Here is a 26,436-nt window from a genome sequence, read left to right as displayed (position 1 = left end):
CTTGATTGTTTTAATTGCACTACATTCTTGTAGCGCTTGATGCAGTAGAGTACTCTGATTTGGATACTTGACTCATTTTGGTGTGACGCACACGCCTTATGTTTACTGCTAATGGATTCCTTTCCAGGGATCTCTGGACAGATCTGGAGTGGATCAGGTTTGTCAATGCTTGACCCCGGTGTCCGAGTGCACCAAGATAGGCTCAGTTGGAGAATCGATGAGATGCTCCATGGTTACTGCTGGCCACTTCTGCCCTCCAGAGTGATGGCAGCAAGGAAAGGTGAACTGACTCGGCCTCGAGCAGCAGTGTACTTCCACACGGCACCGCCTGGGTACTGTCACTGTCCTGCTCAGTTGCTTTCCAAGCATGTCTTTGAACAATGAACTATTTCTTTAGTGCTGCCGTTCTCCAAGCTCGCTTTGTGCCCAGTCTCAGAACAACGAGGTTTATATTTTGTGAAGAACTGGTTGCGGAGACGTTGCTCAGTGAATGATTGTAAGTACGGATGGCTTGATCCAACCGGTGACAAGAGCCTCTTTGCTCAGTGCCCGCTGGACAATGTTCAGTGAGAATTAAAATTCTCTTTCAGCTGCAGCTGCCAGTTGAAAAATAAAAAGTTCTTTGTTGAGCTGTGTCGGTTCACAAAAAAGACTTCAAACATCTTCTTTGCTTTATCCCTTTGTCCGACTGTGCGTCTCTGGACCTCGCTCCCGCTCTGTCATTCCTGCTCTTTATGTTTTTTATTAGTGTCACAAGTAGGCTTACATTAACACTGCAATGAAGTCACTGTGAAAATCCCCTAGTCGCCACACCGGCATCTGTTTGGGTACACCGAGGGAGAATTTGGTACGGGCAATGCACCTAACCAGCACGTCTTTCGGACTGTGGGAGGAAACCCACGCAGACACAGGAAGAATGTGCAGACTCCGCGCAGTCAGTGACCCAAGTCGGGAATCGAACCCGGGTCCCTGGCGCTGTGAGGCAGCAGTGCTAACCACTGGGCCACCGTGCAGCAGTTCAGTGAAAGTAGAAGCGAGAAGAGGGCTAATTTCAGTGAGTTGATAAGAAATCTGGCCCAGGTGCATTTGAATGAAAAATTGGCAGTAAAACAGTAAATGAACAATGGGGGAGATCTTCAAAAAGGACAAGGAGCAGGTGCAAACTGGACACCATCTCGCAAAAGGGAAAGGAAAGGCTTGCAAAACTTGAGCTTACTGGGTGATGAAAGACAGATTGAAACGAAAATTCAAAATGTGCTTGTAATAAAAGGCTCATAACATGGACTGAAGCTGAATACAGAAAACACAGGAGAAATGAGAAAGGAAATGGGGGTGTATGAGAATAGATGATCAGATTAACACAACTTTTATAAATGTATAAAAGTATAATTCAAGGAAAGGTAGAGCTGATTAGGATCAGTAGTGTGTGTGCAGCATTGCGCACAGTGTCAGTCATAAAATAGGGAAGCTGAAGGCAATCCTGCATCAGGAGGAAACAGGCATCATCGGGATTACTGCAACAAGGCTGCAGTAAAATCAGGACTGAGAATTAAACATTTCAGGATGTAACATATTTCGAAAAAGGAGATGGAGTAGCTGTACTTATTAGGAAATAACAATGACAGTTTTAAAAAAAAAAGGGACGCAGCTATCAACAAGACAAAAATGAATCCATAAAGATAGAAAAGGAAAAAAGGATCCATCACACTAATAGGTGTCAGCTACAGAGCACCTCATCGTAGAAGGGAAATGCAGGAAGAAGCATGTAGACAAGTTAGGGAATTGAGTAAAACACTAGAATAATCACAGGGGCTTTCAACTACCCTGATATTAATTGGACAGGAGGTAGGTAAAGGGGATAAGGGAATGGTTCCTCCAATGTGTATAGGACTCCTTCCTAACCGTGTGTATGTGAAAAGCTTACAAGGGAAGATTTGCTATTGGATTTAATGATGGGGAATGAAGCAGAGCAAATACGAGGAGTAACAGTAAGGTAACATCTCTGCAATAGTGACTGTAATAGAAGCTTTAAGTTGATAGGAAAGGCTATAAGTCTGAGGAAAACCAAGTTTGTAGATTGGAGAATAACTCATTTTGAGGGACTGAGAATAGAACTTGGGGGAAAAATGAAATGGGAAACTATATTGGGAAAGTGAAATGGGAAGCTAACTATATTGGCAAACAAGGACGTTGAACCACAATGGGAAACATTTTAAAATGGCATTCGACAATGTAGGGGAAAAAAACCCAGTAATCCACAAAGAAAAGAACAAACTAAACACTAGGATGCCACCAGGACTTGATGGATTGAGTTATAAGGAGAGGCTGAATAGACTGGGACTTTTTTCTCTGGAGCATAGAAGGCTGAGGGGTGATCTTAGAGGTCTATAAAATAATGAGGGGCACAGATCAGCTAGATGGTCAATATCTTTTCCCAAAGGCAGGGGAGTCTAAAACTAGAGGGCATAGGTTTAAGGTGAGAGGGGAGAGATACAAAAGTGTCCAGAGGGACAATTCTTTCACACAGAGGGTGGTGAGTGTCTGGAACAAGCTGCCAGAGGCAGTAGTAGAGGCGGGTACAATTTTGTCTTTTAAAAAGCATTTAGATAGTTACATGGGTACGATGGATATAGAGGGATATGGGCTAAATGCGGGCAATTGGGATTAGCTTAGGGGTTTAAAAAATAAGGGTGGCATGGACAAGTTGGGCCGAAGGGCCTGTTTCCATGCTGTAAACCTCTGACTGACTCTCTGACTCATTGCAACAGGGAACAAAGGATTAGAAAAGAGACATATATGGATTATATAGACAGCAGAGACATGCGTGATAAACAGTATGAAGAGAGAAACAGAGATGTCAAAAAGAATAGGAAGGCAAAGAGAAACTATGAAATTAAATTACCAATGAATGTAAAATACTAAAATATTTGACTGGCATATCAATAAAACAAGGAAGGCTGGAAGGGGAATAGGTGCATTGAGGGGTAAACAGGATAATCACAGGTAATGATAGAGAAATAGCAGAAATATTAAGTTATTATTTTGCTTTGGTATTTACCAGGGAGATGGGAACAGGAAGGCAGAATGTTGGATGATGAGATGAGAAGTGAATTTTTAATTTTTAAAAACCACATGTACTGAATAAACTAATCAAATTCAGAGGATAAATCCCCTGGTCTGGATGGATTGCATCCACATATTTTAAAGGAATCTAGGAAAGGAGATAGCAGAGGTGTTACTGCACACATTTAATAATTCATTGGAAAAAGAGGACTGGTGGATAGCTAAAATAATTCATCTGTTGCAGAAGACTGATCTAGAGAATTGTAGACTGGTCCACTTAACACTAGGAAAAATAACGGAATCATTACTAAAGGAGAGAATAGAAGAATATCTAGAAATAATATAATAGTGTGGAATTCATTGCTTGCTGTTTCCCATCCTTCCTGATGCATTTGCGGATTTTATTTGTATTTTATCTCCCTCGTGACTGAAATAAAACTTCATTTTAACGTGCTGGCAACTTGTCTGATTGATTCTCAGGTTTTTTTTGTACCAAATTGCTCGAAGCGGTAATTGGACTGTAAGTGGATTGTAATAAAAATGAGTGTTCAATCAAACATTCAAATTAATGTAAAACGCATTCCGAGCAGTGATTGAAGACAGGCAGCGGTCACATGCTAATTACATGATTTCATACTCTGTGACGATACCTACTGTTACAGTTCATTGAGAGCGTTACTACTTCATCAAAAGCTTATTTTCACTGTATATGTATTCAATTATAGCTGTGGGGTGTGCCTTCCAAAACCCTTTGATGTCTGTGTGCGATTATATTTAAAATCTGATTCACGCTGTGTGCTCCTCGAACAACCTTGGTCTTATGCAAGCCTAATTTGTCTTCACCTGATGTGTACACATGCTTTCAGTGGGGTGGGAGCACAAACCCTGGCCTTTTATAACCTTCCCATTCCCCCTCCCCACAGAGACAAAGTGAATCAGGACCCTGAGACCAGTCAGTAGTACAGACTGAAGCCTCCGGCCTGACTGGCTAATTTCCACTTAATCAGCTTATCCGATGTGTACTTGACTCCAAGCTCTCTGCTGCAGCCTTTTTGTTCTGGGCTATTTCGTAAAACCCTCTTCAGAGGTTTTTCTGAAGTCAGGCGTCCAATCTTGACTGGTAACGAGTACTTTGTGATTGATCATGTTTGATGTTGGAGACATCCTAAAGGTACTGGAAAATCAGGCTGCCCTTTTCTTCCCCCAGATGGCTGGAAGAGTAGACCTGGTGAGTTTTTGCAAAGGAGAAAAGGATCAAAGAACTTTCTTACCAAAGGACTCGAGGGTATTTTATTTATATAATGATTTGGATATGGGCAGAAGCAGAACTCTGTTGGAATTGGCTGTGTTTCATTTCATGGCAGACTGTGGGGAAGCAATTAAAAGACTGGAGATCAGACAGGTTAGCAGTGTGCCAGGTCAGTGATAGATGTTCAATCCAGAGTGCTGTGAAGTAGGATTTTCTACATGCTTTAGGTCCAGCAAGAAAGGAGGCAATACTCGACCTGGTTCTTGGGGAATGAGCTGGGCCAAGTGGATCAAGTGGCAGTGAGAAAACGTTTAGGGGACTGTGATCATTGTACCATCAGATTTAGACTGACTACGGAAAAGGGCAAAGACCAATTCAGAGCAGGATTAATTAACTGGGGGAAAGCCAGCTTCAATGGAAGTGAACTGATCTGAGTCGAATGAATTGGAAAAAACAATAGCAAACCATGGAGACCTTTAAAGAAGAGAGAATTTGGGCATGGTCAAGGTTTCTTCCCTTGAAAGGAAAAGCTCAGGCAAACATAGCCATTGCTCTAAAATAGAAGAAAAATACTGCTGGTGCTAGAGCTCTGAAATAAAAACAGGAAATGTTAGATAAACATTTTTTATTCATTTGTGGGACATGGGCATCACTGGTTTGCCAGCATTTATTGCCCATCCCTAGTTGGTCAAGGGCAGTTGAGAGTCAACCACATTGCAGTGGCTCTAGAGTCACATGTAGGCCAGACCGGGTAAGCAAGGCAGATTTCCATCCCTGAAGGACACTAGTGAACTCAATGGGTTTTTCTGACAATCGACAATGGTTTAGTGGTCATCAGTAGATTCTTAATTCAATAAAAAATATCTGGAATTCAAATCGCACCATTTGCCGTGGCGGGATTCGAACCCAGGTCCCCAGAACATTAGCTGAGTTTCTGCATTAATAGTCCAGTGATAATACCACAAGGCCATTGCCTCCCTCAACAGGTCTGGCTGCACCTGTGGAGAGAGAAACAGAGTTAATGATTCGAGTCTAGTCTGATTTTTCAGAACGGGTTGAAGTTCCTGAAGAAGCAGCCTTCGGAGCAGTTCTGAAAAAGAATCATGTTGGGCTTGGAGCATTAGCTTCATTTCCCCCTCCAAGATTCCAGGGTGGACGTGGAAGAATGGCAATAAAGGAATTATTTAGAGAATCCATGCGCTCCAGTGGGCCGAATAACCTCCTGCTGCCCTGTAACAATTCTATGATTCTATATTTTGGGATGATGGACAGTGAAAGGAGGTAGAAACATAGAAAATAAGAGCAGAAGTAGGCCATTCAGCACTTTGAGCCTGCTCTGCCATTCATTATGAAAATGGCTGATCCTTTATCTCCATGCCATACTCCTGCGTGCTCTCCATGCCTCTTGATACCTTGAGTCTAGAAATCTATCTATTTCCTTTTTAAATATGTTCAATGACTTGGCCTCCACAGCTTTCTGTGATAGAGAATTCCACGGTTCACCACTGAGAAGATATTTCTCCTTATCTCAGTCCTAAATGGCCTAGTTCTAGACTCTGCCCCAGGCAGAGGAAGCATCATCCATCCAGTCTGTCTAGCTTTGTCAGAATGTTATGTGTCAATGAGACTTCCCCCCCCACTTTTTCAAATTCCAGTGAATGCAGGCCTTGTCAACACAATCTCTCCTCGTTCAATTATCCTGCCATTGTGATTTAATTTACTGGAAGTGCAGGCTGGTGACGGCGTAGAAAGGACAACTGGGACCTTATTGAACAATGGGACCCACAGTCTATCTGCTTAAGCAATGGGAAAGAAACAGGAGCGACAGAGAAGAAGGCCAAGTTATTTAGTATATTCAGTGTGAAATGATGTACACAGACAGAGAGAGGTTGGATTGAGAGAGAGAAAAAGAGGCAGAGAAAAAGTAACCTTTTTAAAAATTGGCTTTCTGAAATGTGGTTGCATCCGGGAATGAGACTCCACAGTTTACATTGTTCCTCCTCTGGGCCTGACAGATGGATTGTTAATAAGGTGCTTGCACGGTTAAGTTCCTATCCCAACATTCTGCAGCAAGTTTAGTGGAAATTAACTCATGTCCAGCAAGTCTTTATGAAGGGGGGCTAATAGTCCACTGGATTAATAGTCCAGTGATAATACCACAAGGCCATTGCCTCCCTCAACAGGTCTGGCTGCACCTGTGGAGAGAGAAACGGAATTAATGAATCGAGTCCAGTCTGATTTTTCAGAACAGGTTGAAGTTCCTGAAGAAGCAGCCTTCGGAGCAGTTCCGAAGAAGAGTCATGTTGGGCTTGGAGCATTAGCTTCACTTGCGTCTCCAAGATTCCAGGGTGGAGGTGGAAGAATGGCAATAAGGGAATTGCTTATTTAGAGAATCCATGCGCTCCAGTGGGCCGAATAACCTCCTGCTGCTCTGTAACAATTCTTTGGTTCTATATTTTGGGATGATGGACAGTGAAAGGAGGTAGAAACATAGAAAATAAGAGCAGAAGTGGTACAGTTGTTCTGAAACATTTCCTGTTTTTATTTCCGAGCTCTATATGTGTGAAAGCAATGGTGGAGTCACATAAATCATCTGGAGATTCCCAACTTTTAGCACATCTCATAATCCCCTAAACTTGTTGACCACAGTCCAAAGATGTGCAGGTTAGGTTGATTGGCCATGCTAAAATTGCCCCTTAGTGCCCTGGGATGCGTGGATTAGCGGGTAAAATATGTAGGGATATGGGGGTAGGGCCTGGGTGGGATTATGGTCGGTGCAGACTCGATGGGCCGAATGGCCTCTTTCTGTACTGTAGGGTTTCTATGATTCAATGTGCATGTGGTGTTAATGTTATTTTTCCCAGCAAGATCTGGTTTGCAGATTGATGTTGATGCTGGAGTCTGATGATGCAGCTGTATAGAATGCTGGTTAGGCCACATTTGGAGTACTGCATCCAGTTCTGGTTGCCGCACTACCAGAAGGACGTGGAGGCATTGGAGAGAGTGCAGAGAAGGTTTACCAGGATGTTGCCTGGTATGGAGGGTCTTAGCTATGAGGAGAGATTGGGTAGACTGGGGTTGTTCTCCTTGGAAAGACGGAGAATGAGGGGAGATCTAATAGAGGTGTACAAGATTATGAAGGGTATAGATAGGGTGAACAGTGGGAAGCTTTTTCCCAGGTCGGAGGTGACGATCACGAGGGGTCACGGGCTCAAGCTGAGAGGGGCGAAGTATAACTCAGACATCAGAGGGACGTTTTTTACACAGAGGGTGGTGGGGGCCTGGAATGCGCTGCCAAGTAGGGTGGTGGAGGCAGGCACGCTGACATCGTTTAAGGCTTACCTGGATAGTCACATGAGCAGCCTGGGAATGGAGGGATACAAACGATTGGTCTAGTTGGACCAAGGAGCGGCACAGGCTTGGAGGGCCGAAGGGCCTGTTTCCTGTGCTGTACTGTTCTTTGTTCTTTGTTCTTTGGGAGTACAGTTCCATGGATGCTTTGTGAGCAGCCAAGCAAAAGCACTTGAACACCACTGTAAGGGTTGCTTTAGCTATTCAAACTATTGCAGCCAAACCTATATCTGCCCTGCCTTGGAGTGCTCACACATGTACACTTCCCCAAGGAGCTGTTGGGTAACAATCCGTGCTCTATGGCCAATTCCCACATCTGTCTTGCAGCCATTCTGGTTTCACGTATTTACCTTTCAGATTGGTGTCAGCCAGAGCTGGGACTGAGCCTGGCCTGTTGTCTCAGTTCCACATTGGCTGATGCGGCCATCCATCCAACTTCACCCGGTCACAGGATTCCCTAATTGGGAGCTCTAAGTGAAGGCGTGTGTAGTATGGTTTATCCAGTGGTACAGTTGTTCTGAATAGTGCACACTTTAGGGGCGATTCTCCCACCCCGCCACGGTCGGGCATGCACGGGATTCGGGTATGCGTTCCTGCCACGAGCTCATCTCCCAGCGCTAGATTTCCAGCGCCGTCAGATCCGCGCTGGAAACCGGCGGGAAGACCAGGTAAGTCATTTCAATCTGTTTTTAACATAATTTAAATGCTATTAGCGGACCTGGGACTGGATTCTCTGGGCCCGCTAGCCTCTCTGGGTCCCCTAGCCTCTCCCACCCTGCCAGAGTGTTTCACTCTAGCGGGGTTTACTCTAGCTCCCCACTTTTGGGGAATATGGGACGACCCTGCTGGAGTGAAGGGGGGGCAGTCGGGATGCTCCAGGATCAGGCAGTGGGGATGGTGGTGCCCCCTTGTATAGGCATCCTGGCAGTGCTAACCTGTGCCCTGGTACTGCCAAGGGGCAAAGTGTCCATGCCCAGGGGGCACCTTGGTACTGCCCATCGGGCATGGGCAGTGCCAAGGGGGTGGGGCCAGGGGGCAATCAGTGGAGGGAGTCATTCTGCCAGTCTGCATAGGGGTCGATGAGGGGCAGGAGGGAGGCCAGCGATCGGGGCGGGCTGCGCGGTTTCAGCCTTCCAGGCGTGAATAGGCCCCACCCCCTGAAATTTAATGATATTCGCGCTGGTGGCCTCTGCATTGCACAGAGCGTGGGAGATTCTAGTCTGAACTCCCACTGAAAAAAACCGTGAATTATTCCAGTTTTCCCGTGAATTCGACACTTAGAATTTTTTTGGGAGAATTCTGGCCTTTATCTTTGTATACTGTGGTAAACAAGCGAGAAGTGCAACGCAATGTTGAGCTCGTGCTGATATCTGACCTTGCAGGGGAGATTACAATTTCACCATCCTCACTCCTCCACATATTGTTACAATGGACAGGGAAGAAAGGGAGTTCTTAAAAATAGCTGATCACTGAATGCTGGTGTATTGCAGTCTTCTTTGCTGTGCTGTGCTGTAAGTGGGAAGAATGCAGTGGTGTTATAGACATCTGTAATAGACCTCTCGGGCAGCTTGTGTCATTCTGTTAGCTATGACTGTACAGAGCCACATTCATTAAGAATCGTGCTGGAGCAGTGCATCTTGCTGGGTGCAGCATTAGTTAGACCTTACCTTCCACACCTTTCTGCTTGAATGTTTTTTGTGCTGTAACGTGCGACAGGTGTGAGCAGATAATACTGCAGCAAGGGCAACTGGGTTCTTAGTGAACGATGGGAGCGGCAGCATAAGCAATGAGACTTAAACATTGAGAAAGTAGAAGAAAAAGTGGCTAAATTTTGAGGACTAGTTGTTTCAAATTGTAGGAGCTTATTATTCAGTGTTGCAGAGCTGAGATTTAGTCTATAGGAGAAATCGACATCCCTTGTACATTCCAATGACCCATTCTATGCTCAATTTACCTCTGACACCGATGTTGTTGGACGATATGCGACTGGTCTGAGTGACTCCCCTGGGACATATGCATACCTTCGGCCAACTCTGACAATAAGGGTCAAAAAGCCCCCTACAGGAAGTGGGAGCCAGAGTTCCCTAATGTTCAGTGTTGTCTTTGAGGGCAGACTGAATGTCTGATTACAGATAATCGAGCATCGTGCCAACACTTCCCTGGCTGGCCTCCATTATACACAACCCTGAGCTCATCCAAAGTTCTAGCCTGTATCCTAACCAAGTCCTGCAGTTCCACTTGCACATTGGCCCTGTGCTGGCTGACATGTATTGACTGCAATGGTTCAAGAGGGCCACTCACCATCCCTTCTGAAGAGCAACTAGGGATAGGCAATAAACGCTGGCCTAGCAGCAACACCCACATCACTTAAATTAATTTTAAAAATCAAAACCTTAATTTTTAAAAAAATGTCATCTCTATGCTCAAATCTCTCTGCTGCCTTGCCTTTTTCTATTTCCATAATGTTCTCCAACCCAGCAACCCTCAGAAGTCTTCTGTTCCTAAAACTCTGGCCTCTTGTGCATTCCCCGCATCTTTTATGTCATTATCGTCGGCTGTGCCTTCAACCATCCAGGCCCTAAGCTTTGGAATTCTCTCCCTGATCTTCCCTTCTCCCAGCTCATCCCTCCTTTTAATATCCTCTGTGAAACCTATCTTCATTAAGGTTCTGTACTAATTTTTTGTTTGCTTGGCATCCATTTTTGTCTACACCTCAGTGAAGTGCCTTGCGATGTGACTGCCATCTAAGTGAACTATTATAAGTTCATAAGATATAGGAGCAGAATTAGGCCATTCGGCCCATCGAGTCTGCTCCCCCATTCGATCATATGCTCCTCATCCCCATTTTCCTGTCTTCTCCCCATAACCCTTCAACCCATTCCCAATTAAAAATCTATCTAACTCCTCAAATTTACTCACTGTCCCAGCATCCACCACACTTTGGGGGAGTGAATTCCACAGATTCATAACCCTCTGGGAGAAGTAGTTTCTCCTCAACTCTGTTTTAAATTTGCTACCCCTTATCCTAAGACTCTGACCTCTCATCCTAGAATGTCCCACAAGAGGAAGCATCCGCTCCACGTCTACTTTATCCATACCTTTTATCATCATGTATACCTCAACTTGATCTCCCCTCATTCTTCTCAATTCCAGAGAGTGTCGGCCTAAACTGTTCAATCTCTCTTCATACGACAAACCCCTCATCTCTGGAATCAATCTAGTGAACCACCTCTGAACTGCCTCCAATGCCACTACATCTTTCCTCAAATAAGGGGACCAAAACTGTGCACAATACTCTAGGTGCAGCCTCACCAATGCCCTGTACAATTGCAACAATACTTCCTTATCTTTATATTCTATTCCTTTAGCTGTAAATGCCAACATTCCATTTGCTTTCTTTATTATCTGCTGTACCTGCTGCTAGTTTTGAGTTTTGTCCTGTTTCCCTATAGTTTCTTTTTCCTCTTTCTCTGGGGAAGTGCCTGGCTTTGACAGTAGCTCACACATTTCACTCTGGAATCTGCAGAATTTGACGCACTGTCAGTAGCTTTTGGACATAGAACTTGCCGAGTACAGATATAGACTGCTGATTAGACACACCTTTCATTGGGATTCTCATTCCAAATGCCAATCTGTTTCATCTCAGTGGATAATCCTAATAGCTGTTTCCTATTTTGTTCCACATTTCCAGTATCTGCACTCTGTATACCGGATATATTTTGATAGCGTGATTAACTTGTCTTTTTCTTTTACAAAAGGCGGCAGATAAACAACGAGCTCTCGAGGAAACCAAAGCTTACACGACTCAGTCCTTAGCAAGTGTGGCCTACCTGATCAACACCTTAGCGAACAATGTGCTCCAGATGCTGGACATCCAGGCATCCCAGCTCCGACGCATGGAGTCATCAATTAATCATATCTCACAGGTAGGCTGACATGTGTCTTTTCACCGCCCTCTGATTCTGCTGGTGCTCAGTTGGTTATTCTGTGTAATGGGATCCTAACCTACCTTTTAAAAAATGCATTTAACTCTTTGGTGTGCTTCACAATTCAAGTCTTTGAACAAACCTCTATGACTTCATTTATCTCTCCTCTTCACTCACTCTTGCTTAGGGCACAGGGCTCCACAGGTGCTGGGTGCTTCTAGAACTGCACGCAAATAGCCGGTGGATCTGATTTAAACAGCAGTGTTTTTCAGCAATTCAGCTATGGTGGGAGGCAATCGAAGGCATGCTCTGTACTCTCCTGATGTCCATGGCGACACAGTGGTTAGCACGGCTGCCACACAGCGCCAGGGACCCACATTCGATTCCTGCCTTGGGTGACTGTCTGTGTGGCAGACCCCGTGTCTGCGTGGGTTTCCTTCGGATGCTCCGGTTTCCTTCCACAGACCAAAGATGTGCAGGTTAGGTAAATTGCCCCTTAGTGTCCCAAGGTGTGCATGCTAGGAGGATTAGCGGAGAAAACGTGCGAGTATGAGGGTAGGGCCTGGGTAAGATGTGGGGCAGACTCGATGGGCCGAATGGCCTCTTTCTGTACTGTAGGGATTCTATGGCTTAACTTTTTGTCGAGGCCTACCTGCCCCTGCTTCCTAAGGCAGCACTGTCTCAGTTGGCTTGTCCAGTCCCACTGTTTATATTGCTGACTTCTGTCCTGCCCCATTGTTTATGCTACAGCACTGTCACCATGGACCTGTATTCTGGTTCTGTCGTATATTACAAAGCTGTATCCATTGACCTGCATTATTCTCATTATTGGCTGCAATATTCAAGTGCTGTCTCCAGTGTTTATTCAGCCTGCTCCTCTTGACTCATTATCCATCATTTCAGAAGTGAATAGAAAACCTTCTGATTTCTGAGCCTTTTGTGTAGCTTTAGCAGCTCTCCCCTCAAGGTGTGATATCAGCATGCGTCTTTAAGCAAACAGTGGGACGCAGCAACTGCTTGAGTTTGAGGGGGCGGGCACACTGTGGCCTTGAGTGAATCTTCATTCATCTTTGCTGAATGTGCCGAAGCCTGGATATCAGTGATGGCTCAACAATAGAAGATTTTGTCTGTACTCTCTGTTTAGAGCCTGTGAGGTCGTTGAGTACCTTTGTACATCTATAAGCAACTAAAAGTTCCAGTCCAAGGTGGGGATCAATTCTGCTTTGTGTAACCCAGCACCACACCCCCTCATTGCTTTGAAGAATCCATCCATCCTGCCCTCTCAGACTCGAAGAGAATCCGTCACAAGCCTTGTCTATACATTGACTCAGCAAGAATCCGTCAGAAAATCTGTCTGCACTGTCTCACTAAGATGTTATTTGGAAGATGTTCTGCGTGACGACTACATTTGACAGAAGCCCGTTCAGCGGCGTTTAATCATCAGGCATCAGTGTGGCTGTTACTGTAAACATCTGAGCTTTCTGATCAACCATGGGGTTGGTTGAGATAAGCTGGGATTTCTTGTCTCTCTCTCTCTCCCCTCACAAGCAAGACAAATGCATAATCCCCACAAGTTCTTTTGGAAATGTTGCCTAACGTGATTGTCACCAGATCTGTGGTGAAATGTGTTGGTGCACTCTAACCAGCTATGTGTGAACCCTTTCCAGAAATGGTAAGAATTAAAGCAAATGCCTTTGGAATTACATTAATTTTGAATAATATTCATCTAACTGTATCCCTGTTGTCCTGATCAGTGGCAAAATATCAGCCATCACACCTTCAAATCCTGGAATTCAGTGCCTGTGAATTCTTGTGAACAGTTGTAAAAGTCTTCTAGGCACCCACCTTTTCAACCATGCTTTAGGTAAGCACACTGAACCTTTCCCAGTCTCCTGTTCAGCCACTTCTCTGAAGCAGGCAGGAGTGTTCCCTTCCAGTTGGGGAGCACTTCAGCAATCGAGGGCATTCAGCCTCCAATCTTCGGGTAAGCGTTGTCCAAGGCAGCCTTCAAGACACACGACAACGCAGAATCGCCGAGCAGAGACTGATAGCCAAGTTCCGCATGAGGACGGCCTCAACTGGGACCTTGGGTTCATGTCACAAGACATGTAACCCCCCACCATTTGGCCTGGGCTTGCAAAATCCTACTCACTCTCCTGGCTTGAGACAATTCATACCTCTAACCTGTGATTATCCCGCTCTCCACTCGCACTATCTGCACCTGTAAAGACTCAATTACCTGTAAAGACTCACATTCCAACCATTATCTTGCGATTGTGTCTTTGCCTATATATGCCGTGTTTGTGAATCCACCCCTCCACTCACCTGATGAAGGAGCAGCGCTCCGAAAGCTTGTGATTTCAAATAAACCTGTTGAACTTTAATCTGGTGTTGAGACTTCTTACCTAGGCTAAAAATGATTTACAAGTGGAAGGTTTCTTTATGTTTAAAAAAAAAAGAGAGAAACCAACAGATTTGATGAAAGGTCATAGACCTGAAACATTAACTCTGTTTATCTCTCCATAGATACTGCAGATGTGCTGAGAATTTTCTTGTTTGTTTCAGATTTGAGCAACTGCAGTATTTTGCTTGTTGTTTCTAACAGATGTGAGTCTGTTTGGCTAGGAGCATGGTAACCTACAGCATTATTTTCTAGTTTCAAACGTGCAATATTTAGCAGTACCTTTGTCCCTGTAGCAATGTAGTTGCTAGGTCTTGGCATTGTTTTATCTTTTGACAGCACAATGCGATGGGTTAAGAAATGTTTCATATGTTTAATTCATTAATCACATCAATACCAACATCGGGTGTTCCCTTGGGGAAGAGCAAAATACTTTTGAGCTGGTTCAATTTGTGCTGGGAGGTGTCACATGAGAGATTTTTACATAGGCTGCTTCTATGCCATTGATTCTGTTTTGGCTCATTGGTTCCCAACTGGGAGAAAGGTGCAAGAGTGCTGCAGCTGCTGGCACTTCTACAGATGCACCCTTCCATTAAGCAATCAGAGAAGGCCCAACCGTTTGTCTCGATGACTGCCCAGCTCTGCTGCCCTAGACAATGGGTTAATTCTGAGTACGTTATATGAGGTTGAATACTTTGGAATAACTCGCAATTTACCTAAATAATCCAACCAAAATTCCAAACAACCAGATCTCCGATTTGTCATTTGATATTGTGACTGTTATATCCTTCCGAATAGATACCGGTATTATTCTGTTCGAGACTCCAAGTACATTGATCCAGCAAATATTTTACTTTGATTTGCTCTCTAATTCTGGTTTTACGTTCAGTATCACAATGGAATAAACAAGTTATCTAGTCACATGCTCACCTCCAGCTCTTTCTATGCAATTTGGTTTTTATTATTTCAGATTTACTGGCTCGATAGAGTATGAATTGTGATTTTTTTCTATCGTATGTTTCACCCTCCTATGTGTTCCCTCTTTTTGTCATCAGGATAAATACTTTTACCCGCCAGATTCCTAAAGTACTTGCACTGAAAAATCCAAACTTTACATTGTGTTCATTCTGCATTTCATTTTCTGATCGTTTGTTGAATTCTAATGATTCAAATGGTATCAAAGGATGGCAGATCTCGCAAGCAATCAAATGCTGCTTTGAATTAAGCTTGCTTTGAGAGTAAGATCACCATCGCGCAATTTCTATCTTTCCAAGACTTCAGGAAGCATAGTGGAGGGCATGCCCCTGTCTACATCAACGGGGATGAAGTGGTAATGGTCGAACGCTTCAGGTTTTCAGGTGTCCAGATCACCAACAACTGTCCTGGTCCCTCCATGCTGACACCATAGTTAAGAAAGCCCCACCAACGCCTCTGCATTCTCAGGAGGCTAAGGAAATTTGGCATGTCCATTACGACACACTCCAATTTTTACAAATGCACCATAGAAAGCATCTTTCTGGATGTATCACAGCTTGGTATGTCCCCTGCTCTGATCATAAGACCATAGGGTGGCACAGTTAGCACTGCTGCCTCACAGCGCCAGGGACTTGGGTTCGATTCCTGGCTTGGGTCACTGTCCGTGCAGAGTCTGAATGTTCTCTGTGTCTGCGTGGGTTTCCTCCCACAATCCGAAAGACGTGCTGGTTGGGTGTATTAGCTATGCTAAATTCTCCCTCCTTTCAGCCAAACCGGCACCGGAGTGTGGCGATTGGGGATTTTCACAGTAACTTCATTGCAGTGTTAATGTAAGCCTACTTGTGACTAATAAATAAACGTAAAACTTTAAATAAACTTTAAGAGATATAGAGACAGAATTAGGCCATTCAACCCATTGAATCTGTTCATAGAAACATAGAAACATAGAAACCCTACAGTGCAGAAGGAGGCCATTCGGCCCATCGAGTCTGCACCGACCACAATCCCACCCAGGCCCTACCCCCACATATTTTACCCACTAATCCCTCTAACCTACGCATCCTAGGACTCTAAGGGACAATTTTTAACCTGGCCAATCAACCTAACCCGCACATCTTTGGACTGTGGGAGGAAACCAGAGCACCCGGAGGAAACACACGCAGACACGAGGAGAATGTGCAAACTCCACACAGACAGTGACCCGAGCCGGGAATCGAACCCGGGACCCTGGAGCTGTGAAGCACCAGTGCTAACCACTGGGCTACCGTGCCGCCCGTGGCGGATAAGTTTCTCAATCCCTTTCTCCTGCCTTTTCCCTGTATCTTTTAATGCCCTTGCCAATCATGAACCTATCTATCTCTGTCTTAATTACACTCAATGACCTGGCCTCTACAGCCTTTTGTGGCAATGAATTCCACAGATTAACCACCCTATGGTTGAAGAAATTTCTCCTCATCTTGTTCTAAAGGATTGTCCTTTTACTCTGAGGCTGTGCACTCTTATCCTAGTCTTTCCTACTAATGAAAACATCTTTCCATGAGATCCCTCTTCATCCTTCTAAACTAAGTCAAGTACAGACACAGTCCTTAAACGCTCCTCATACGTCAAGCTTTTCATTTCCGATATTCTCATGAACCTCCTGTGGACCCTCTCCAAGGCCAGCACATTCTTCCTTAGACACAGGCCCAAAATTGCTCACAGTATTCCAAATGTGGTCTCACTAGACCAAGACCGCAAGAAACTACAAACAGTTGTGAATGTAGCCCAATCCATCATGCAAACCAGCCTCCCATCCATTGACTCCGCCTAAACTTCCCACTGCCTCGGAAAAGCAGCCAGCGTAATCAAGGACTCCACGTACCCTGGACATTCTCTCTTCCACCTTCCGTCTGGAAAAAAATACAAAAGTCTGACATTACGTACTAACCAACTCAACAGCTTCTTCCCTGCTGCCATCAGACTTTTGAATGGACCTACCTTGCACTAAGTTGATCTTTCTCTACACCCTAGCTATGATTGTGTCACTACATTCTGCACCCTCTCCTTTCCTTCTCCCCTATGCACTCTATGAATGGTGTGTTTTTCGGTATAATGTGCAAGAAACAATACTTTTCACTGTATCCCAATACAGTCAGAGGTTTACTGCATGGAAACAGGCCCTTCGGCCCAACTTGTCCATGCCGCCCTTTTGTTTTATAAAACCCCTAAGCTAATCCCAATTGCCTGCATTTGGCCCATATCCCTCTATATCCATCGTACCCATGTAACTGTCTAAATACTTTTTAAAAGACAAAATTGTACCCGCCTCTACTACTACCTCTGGCAGCTTGTTCCAGACACTCACCACCCTCTGTGTGAAAATATTGCCCCTCTGGACACTTTTGTATCTCTCCCCGCTCACCTTAAACCTATGCTCTCTAGTTTTAGACTCCCCTACCTTTGGGAAAAGATATTGACTATCTAGCTGATCTATGCCCCTCATTATTTTATAGACCCCTATAAGTTCATCCCTCAGCCTCCTACGTTCCAGAGGAAAAATGTCCCAGCCTCCTTATAACTCAAACCATCAAGTCCCGGTAGCATCCTAGTAAATCTTTTCTGCACTCTTTCTGGTTTAATAATATCCTTTCTATAATAGGGTGATCAGAATTGCACACAGTATTCCAAGTGTGGCCTTACCAATGTCTTGTACAACTTCAACAAGACGTCCCAACTCCTGTATTCAATGTTCTGACCGAAGAAACCAAGCATGCCGAATGCCGCCGTCACCACTCTGTCCACCTGTGACTCCACTTTCAAGGAGCTATGAACCTGTACCCCTAGATCTTTTTGTTCTGTAACTCTCCCCAACGCCCTAACATTAACTAAGTAAGTCCTGCCCTGGTTCAATCTACCAAAATGCATCACCTCGCATTTGTCTAAATTAAACTCCATCTGCCATTCGTCAGCCCACTGGCCCAATTGATCAAGATCCTGTTGCAATCTGAGATAACTTTCTTCACTGTCCACTATGCCACCAATCTTGGTGTCATCTGCAAACTTACTAACCATGCCCCCTATATTCTCATCCAAATCATTAATATAAATGACAAATAACAGTGGACCCAGCACTGATCCCTGAGGCACACCGCTGGTCACAGGCCTCCAGTTTGAAAAACAATTCTCTACAACCACCCTCTGGCTTCTGTCAAGAAGCCAATTTTGTATCCATTTAGATACCTCACCCTGGATCCCATGAGATTTAACCTTATGCAACAACCTACCATGCGGTACCTTGTCAAAGGCCTTGCTAAAGTCCATGTAGACAACATCAACTGCACTGCCCTCATCTATCTTCTTGGTTACCCATTCAAATAACTCACATAAATTTGTGAGACATGATTTTCTACTCACAAAGCCATGGTGACTGTCCCTAATCAGTACTTGCGTCTCTAAATGCCTGTAGATCCTGTCTCTCAAAATACCTTCCAACAATTTACCCACCACAGCTATGAGGCTCACTGGCCTGTAGTTCCCAGGCTTTTCCCTGCAGCCCTTTTTAAACAAAGGCACAACTTTTGCCACTCTCCAATCTTCAGGCACCTCACCCGTGACTTGATGATTCAAATATCTCAGCTAGAGGACCCGCAATTTCCTCCCTAGCCTCCCACAATGTCCTGGGATACACTTCATCAGGTCCCGGAGATTTATCTACCTTGATGTGCTTTAAGACTTCCAGCACCTCCTCCTCTGTAATATGTACACTCTTCAAGACATCACTATTTATTTCCCCAAGTTCCCTAACATCCATGCTTTTCTCAACAATAAATACTGATGAGAAATATTCATTTAGGATCTCGCCCATCTCTTGTGGATCCGCACATAGATGACCTTGTTGATCCTTAAGAGGCCCTTCTCTCTCCCTTGTTACTCTTTTGCGCTTTTTGTATTTGTAGAAGCTCTTTGGATTCTCCTTTGCCTTATCTGCCAAAACAATCTCGTGTCCCCTTCTTGCCCTCCTGATTTCTCTCAACTCTACTCCTACACGCCCTATATTCAACAAGTTTCTGGTGATGGGGCTGGGTTTTGTTGTTTGTTTACTTGCTAAAATTGGAAGCCTTCCAAGTTGACTTCCGAATCTCCCAAGTGGAATGATTCCCAATAATCTGCTGGCTGGAGGAAGGATTCCATCATTATTACCTTCATCTCCTGGAACTCAACTCACATCAGAGATGCTAGATCGTCAATATCTTTTCCCAGAGGCAGGGTAGGCTAAAACTAGAGGGCATAGGTTTAAGGTGAGAGGGGAGAGATACAAAAGTGTCCAGAGGGGCAATTTTTTCACACACAGGGTGGTGAGTGTCTGGAACAAGCTGCCAGAGGTAGTAGTGGAGGCGGGTACAATTTTGTCTTTTAAAAAGCATTTAGCTAGTTACATGGGTAAGATGGGTATAGAGGGATATGGGCCAAATGCGGGCAATTGGGATTAGCTTGGGGATTAAAAAAATAAGGGCGGCATGGACAAGTTGGGCCGAAGGGCCTGTTTCCATGCTGTAAACCTCTATGACTCTGTCTGCCTGTGTTAGCTACCTCTAGACTTACTCCCAAACTCTCCAACAACCCCCCCACGAACCCCCCTCACTGAAATCCTCTGATTCTGCACCTCTCCTGCCACACAGACACACACCCTCCCCTCCCTCTCATGGAAGCCGCCAAAAATGCAGCAGGTGCAGCGTTCCATCTCCATGGAGACGGAACACCATGTGGCCCTGCTCCTTGTGTGTGATTGGCCAGTGTCGATTTGCTACCACAATGTTTACGAGCAATCAATTCTGCTGGAAAAAGTGGGAGTGCCGTGGAACTGTCTCAGTGAAGTGTTACTGGAAAGGTTGGGAGCCACTGGTCTATAGTCACAATTATACTCGGCTGAGCCAGTCTCCCAGTTTAATTGGCTCTTTACAACCTGCCCCTATTGCCTTTTCAGTCGTGTATTCTTGCCTGCAAGAAAGCCAACCAGTGTGCCTCCTCAAAAATACACCTGCCACCTAGTGACTTCACTGGGATTTTGGTCCCAATAAGACTTCATCACCTGGAGGCACTAAAGACCATGGAATCTCCTGAAGTATTTGCAGCTATTGGAGTATGGGCATTGTTGTAATGTCGGAAATGTGGCAGTCAATTCGCAACACAGTTTCCACAAAGCAGCGATGGGATGACAAGCCGTCAGTTTTTTGGGGGATAAATATTGGCCCCAGGACACTGGGAGGACTCCTATATTCTTCAAATCGTGCCAAGGAATCTTTGGCATCACCCGAGGAGGAGTACTCAGTTCACTGCCTCATCTGAAAGATGGCACCTTGGACAGAGCAGCACTCCTTCAATATTGCATCAACATTTCACCCTAGATTATAGACTTGAGTCTGGTGTGATATTTGAGCTCTCAATCTTCTATCTACTAAAGCAAAGCTAACATTTTGAAGTCTTGCTGTGTAGCTGAGCCAACAGAGGTTAATTGCTGTTGGGAATAAAGTAATAGTAAAGTACCATCTTATGCATTTAATCATTAGGAGCCAGGAGTTTTTGATACTTGTAATCAATATGATTTTGGTGTTACCCAGCATCTTTCGCATGTTAATGCAATTTCCAAATGAAGTCAACTTTATTCTCTCTCCTGACCTAGAGTTGCCCAATTCCACAGTAAATTGTTTGCTGGAGAATGTGTAGGATGTCCCAGACATAGAATCCCCACAGTGCAGAAGGGGGCCATTCGGCCCATCGAGCCTGAACCAACAACAATCCCACCCAGGCCCTATCTCCGTTACCCCATGTATTTACCATGCTAGGGGCGGCACAGTGGTTAGCACTGCTGCCTAACAGCGCCAGGGACCCGGGTTCGATTCCCAGCTTGGGTCACTGTCTGTGCAAAGTCTGCCCATTCTCCCCATGTCTGTGAGTTTCCTCCGGGTGCTCCAGTTTCCTCCCACAGTCCGAAAGACATGCTGTTTAGGTTCATTGACCCGAACAGGTGCCGGAGTGTGGCGACTCGGGGAATTTCACAGTAACTTCATTGCAGTGTTAATGTAAGCCTTACTTGTGACTAATAAATTTTATTTTAGTCCCGCTGACACTAAGGGTCAATTTAGCATGGTCAATCAACCTAACCCATACATCTTTGGAGTGTGGGAGGAAACCGGAGTGTGGGAGGAAACCGGAGCACCCAGAGGAAACCCACGCAGACACGGGGAGAACGTGCAAACTCCACACAGACAGTGACCACAAGACCAGAATTGAACCTGGGTCCCTGTGCTGTGAGGCAGCAGTGCTAACCACTGTGCTACCCGTCTTGTCAGTTAGGAAAGTGGAAAATAATCACAATGAAGGGCAACTTTGTCTAGGTTAAACTCTTCATCAGATTTACTTTCAATTAAAATTGAACAAATGGATAGTTGATTTGTGTCAGAGATCTAGTGCCTTTCCCTTTTAAGTCTGCGGGTTTCAGCTTCTCTGGAAATAAGTTTTTTTTTTAATGCACCAGATGGATGGTAATGAATGGTTGTCTGTCCTAATGTTTGAAAGATGTGGTTTTTCCACTTGCAAACGCCAATTCCCCACAGATTGTGAATTTATGCTGGAACTAGAAACCGGCACCCCTCAGATCTCTCCTCATCTTGAATAGCTTTTCAAGAAATCAATTGAATGCTGGTAGGATGATCCAGAGGCCGCTTCATGTGCCGCTTGCCCATTCCTGTGTTTCCTTCCGACAGAACATGTGATCGTAAACAGAAATAATTTTTCCCTGTCACACCACGATGAACTCAAATAAAATGTTTTAGTGGAGAATCCCAGGGGTGTTAATGACAGATAACCACATGTCGTAGGATTTCAAATGCTGGCAGGTATCCCAGTTCAAAATAATTAGCAGGGCCAGTCTAATTCACACCTGGCAGAAAGAACATATTGCACCTGTATAGCACCTCATCACACCCTAGGGCATTCCTGAAAGCTTCACAACTAATCACTTGATAAGGAAATGGCTCGTGAGACTAATCTAGAAACTCAACTAATGTTCTGGGGACCTGGGTTCGAATCCTGCCATGGCAGACGGTGGAATTTGAATTCAATAAAAATTATCTGGAATTAAGAAGCTACTGATGACCATGAAACCATTGTCGATTGTCGGAAAAACCCATCTGGTTCACTAATGTCCCTTTAGGGAAGGAAATCTGCTGTCCTTACCCGGTCTGGCCTACATGTGACTCCAGAGCCACAGCAATGTGGTTGACTCTCATCTGCCCTCCAAGGGCAACCAGAGAAGGGCAATAAATGCTGGCCAGCCAGCGATACCCATGTCCTATGAATTTAATTTTAAAAAAAAACTTGTGGTATTGTGCTATTGATATATTTTATGTTTCTGTAGAATGTTTAAAATTAAGATTTATTCTGCAGGTGTCCGGAAAACATTCAGCACAGATGCTAGTTAAACAGGATAACTCATTTTAGCCATTGTAATGTTTATTAAGAGAGCTAATGGACCTTTGTTACAAAAAGAAATCCCCAGGGATTTTTGACTAAAAGAAAGGAACGTAGGTTTTTGATTTGGTTGGTTGACAGGGTCATGTGATAATGTGGTTAATGGGAGAGGATCTAGGTTTGTAGCAGAGAAAATAGCTTTCAGTTTCTGGTTGGGGTTATTTAAAGACGGAAGTCTGCAAGCTGCTCTGAAAATCAAAACCCCTCTGAAAGTTTCAAGGTTGTTAACACAATTTATAGCAAGTATGCCTGGGTTTGCTGTCTGTATTTAAAGTGGCATTTAGGTTTAGGGGAATGTTACTTGGAACTGAAATAGTGACGTTAGAAATTGTGTCCTTTAATTTTTTTGACTATTGCTCAACTGTTTAACAATTGTGCTACACCATTTTGGTAGTTATATTTAAACTGTGTTCTGAATAAAGCCTGTTCTGATAAAAAGATCCGTAATTTGTCAGTAGAATTACTGCTGGAACGAAACATCCTATCTTCACAATTGTGCTAAAATAAAAATTGTTGGGGGTCTAGTCTGGCTTCATGATGTACCTTGGGGTTCGGGTCCACGATCTTAACACCTTTTTGAACTGTAGTTACTGGTGGTGCTGCCAGTATGTGTGTAGCAAGCTCCAAAAAACAGCAAATGAGATGACGCACTAAATGCTTTTTCTGTTAGTCAAGACACTCGGAGGGAATTGCTGGTTCCATGCAATCTTGCGCAGGTGAGGGTCTCTGTTTAATGTCCTATCTGAAAGGCAGGGCTTTGAGCAATGCGGTCACCCCTTTGATATTTCGCTGGAGTATCAATCCAGGTTATTTGCTCATATCCTGCAGCGGAGCTTCAACCCACAACCGCCTGACTTTGAGATGCAAATGTCACCGACCAAGCCAGACAGGAACTAAGGGAGTAAAGACAAAATATTGCAGATGCAGGAAATTGGAAATAAAAACTGAAAATGCTGGAAAAATTCAGCAGGTCGGCCATCTGTGGAGAGAGAAACAGCCGACGTTCCGAGTCAGTATGACTCTCATTACAGGCACAAAGGGACTTGCGCAAAGCCATGCCAGGTGCACCATTTCCAGAGCTCAGTTTAAAACTACAGTGAAGCACAAGGGAATATTTGTTTGTCAAAATTGAGTATTGGCTTAATTGTGCTTTTTATCTAATGAGCCTTGTAAATCAATCATCTCTTTGCCTATGCAATTAAACTGGCAGAGCCATATCAACCACTACTGTATCCCAGTGTATTACACTGCTACAGTGCTACACTGTGACAGATCAGCACAGTTGGCAGTAATAGATCACAGTCCATTACAACACAGGAATAAGCCATTGACTCTCGGAGCTTTAAAGTACAAAAAGACCCTTCAGTCCAAGTTAATTTGCACATGAATTGCCCATTTTATTCCCAATCTCCACACGCTCTTAATAGCCCTCTTTTGCAAGTAACTACCTAATTCCTTCTTGCAAGTGTTATTGGACTCGGCTTCAACAATGGTCCATGATAGAATTACAATTCTCGCCTCCCTCAGCATGGAGAGTTTTTTCTAATCCCTCCCTCAATTATTTTGTGATGACTTTAAACGTGTACCCCTCTGTGTGGGAATCACTGTTTACTTCATCAAAACTCCTATCAGGTCATGACTCATACAGATTCAATGAGCTGATCTCAAGCAAAGTGGCATTGGGAGTGATGTAACTGACCTAATTCCCTCAGCTCCCAGAATGGGTAATCAGCCAGCTTTTCATGCTTTCGGCATGGACCCGTGGCCCCTGCTGGAAAATGGCCATTTGTGAGCAGCAGGTGAAGGTCCGATTACAGTTATAGCACAACTGGCACAACCTGCCAACAGTCCATTCATTCACTTAAAATGTGCTTGCTTGGCACAAAAGAACACAAGAAATAAAAGTGGGAGTGGGCCACCAGGCCCTTCACATCTGCCCCGCCATTCAATACGACCATGGCTGATCTATGCCGGCCTCGATTCCTTTTCTGTACCATTTCTCCATAGCCCTCTATTCCTCGATCTATCAAATATTTATCCACCTCCACTTTAAATACTTCCAATGATCCAGCTTCCACCACCCTTTGGGGCAGAGAATTCCAGAGATTCACCACCCTCTGCGAGGAGAAATTTCTATGCACCTCGGGTTTTAAATGACCGGCCCTTTATCTTGTAGCTTTGTCCTCTTGTCCGAGACTCCCCCACTAGTGAAAACATATCATCTACCCTGTCAACCTCCCTCAGCATCTTATATGTTTGAATAAGGTCATCCCTCACTCTTCTAAACGCCACCGAATACCGAGCCAGGCTATTTAGCCTCCTTTGATAGGACAAACCTCTCTTCCCAGGAATTAGCCTGGTGAATCTCCTTTGGACTGCCTCCAATGTTGCTATATAATTTTGAAGGTAAGGGGACCAAAACAGCTATCACCTGTGGAATCTCTCACGAGGTGGTGCCATCATGGGAGAAGGGAAAGAAAAATCATTTTCGAATGTCAGCGTTGCCAGTGTTTTTTAAAGATCTTTGTTTACCTCTTCCACGTTTGGCATAACAGTTTGTATTTTGAAGGTGTCAATATGAGTGGACACTGTGCACCACTCGATTAGGACCTAGCTCCAACTGAGCTGGACCTTCTGTTTCAGGATTGTCTTTGAACAATCTATTGGCATGATTTCAGAATGCATGGTTGCTCTTAAACAAGGACTTGGCAATCTCATTTCAATGGGCGAAACAGATGTTAACTGACCGACAAGGCCAGAAACAAGAGGAGAGCAAATTGTTGCTTTGTTCTCCTCGCTAGGTGTTGGGATAAAGACGTTGCTTCATCAGCAAGCATTTCTGTGCAAGATTTGACAGCAGCCTGAACCAGGCTCCATCTGTGTTGCTTTGACAACGCTTCTGCTTGGATGAGCTCTGTGTTACTGAAGAGATGGCACTTCCAGTCTCCATAGTAGCAGAGACAAATGAGAACAGAGATTCTGTCAATTTTTGGGACCCTTCATTTTTTTTCTCCTGTGTTCGAAGAGAACTCCTCCCCTGATGCTCTTGTGTCTGGCCAGAGAAGAGTTCCAATTGTCCTGTGTGACTGCTGATGTTGAGAGCTTGTGGACTGGTCAGTTCTCGGGAGCGTTGGTCTGATCTCCAGTTCAGTTGAATACATGTGTATCTTCCAGCAGGGCCCACTAGTTAACAGTTCGGACCAGGAACCCTGATTCATTTGCTGCTTTGCCACTATGGACCTAGAGGCCGATTGTTCCTCCACATTGAGAGAAACCCAGGACCTTCCAGGCTGCTTCGCTGTCAGCTCCCAAAGAATCAAATGTGCATTTGCCCGTGAGATTTTCCAGTATAGAAGACTGTAATTTGGTCCAGTGATGCTTAGATAATGTAGTTATAGGGCGGCTCAATCAGGCTATTTTGCAGGCAGTTTCACAGAATAATTCTATGCTGTCAGACTTGGCGGGCATGTGTTGGTTTACAATCTCTCCGCAGCATTGGTGGCTTTGTTTTATTTTCACATACTGGCCTTTTCTCATTCGTTACTCCCACACTCTGGCCACCTTGCTATCCAACCCTCCGACACCCTTTAAGCAGCATTGAAGGAGTATGGGGCACCTTATCCTTCCTACCAAAATATATCACCTAATATGGTATGGTGGCACAGTGGTTAGCACTGCTGCCTCACAGCGCCAAGGAGCCAGGTTCAATTCCCGGCTTGGGTCACTGTCTGGAGTTTGCACGTTCTCCCCGTGTCTGTGTGGGTTTCCTCCGGGTGCTCCGGTTTCCTCCCACAGTCCAAAGATGTACAGGTTAGGTGGATTGCCCATGCAAAATTGCCCCTTGGTATCAGGGGGATTAGCAGGATAAATATGTGGGGTGACGGGAATAGGGCCTGGGTAGGATTGTGGTCGATACAGACTCGATGGGCCAAATAGCCTCCTTGTGTACTGTAGGGATTCTA

At 44.6% G+C, this 26,436-nt stretch overlaps 1 protein-coding gene across 10 annotated transcripts in view; it reads left to right on the top strand.

Moving 5' to 3' along the window:
• The window catches only part of LOC144503931 (abl interactor 2), a 140,816-nt gene that overhangs the window by 49,600 nt on the left and 64,780 nt on the right, over positions 1-26,436 (top strand). For all 10 annotated transcript variants that reach the window (XM_078229072.1, XM_078229069.1, XM_078229073.1 and 7 more), the window contains exon 2: positions 11,422-11,589. In XM_078229072.1, the coding sequence (XP_078085198.1) occupies positions 11,422-11,589 (168 nt within the window). The remainder of the gene's footprint in view (positions 1-11,421; positions 11,590-26,436) is intronic.

This window comes from Mustelus asterias, chromosome 14 (genome assembly GCF_964213995.1).
Source record: "Mustelus asterias chromosome 14, sMusAst1.hap1.1, whole genome shotgun sequence".
NCBI classification, from domain to species: Eukaryota; Metazoa; Chordata; class Chondrichthyes; order Carcharhiniformes; family Triakidae; genus Mustelus; species Mustelus asterias.
The sequence above is the reverse complement of the archived record's forward strand: the minus strand, read 5'-3'. Positions and strand labels throughout refer to the sequence as shown.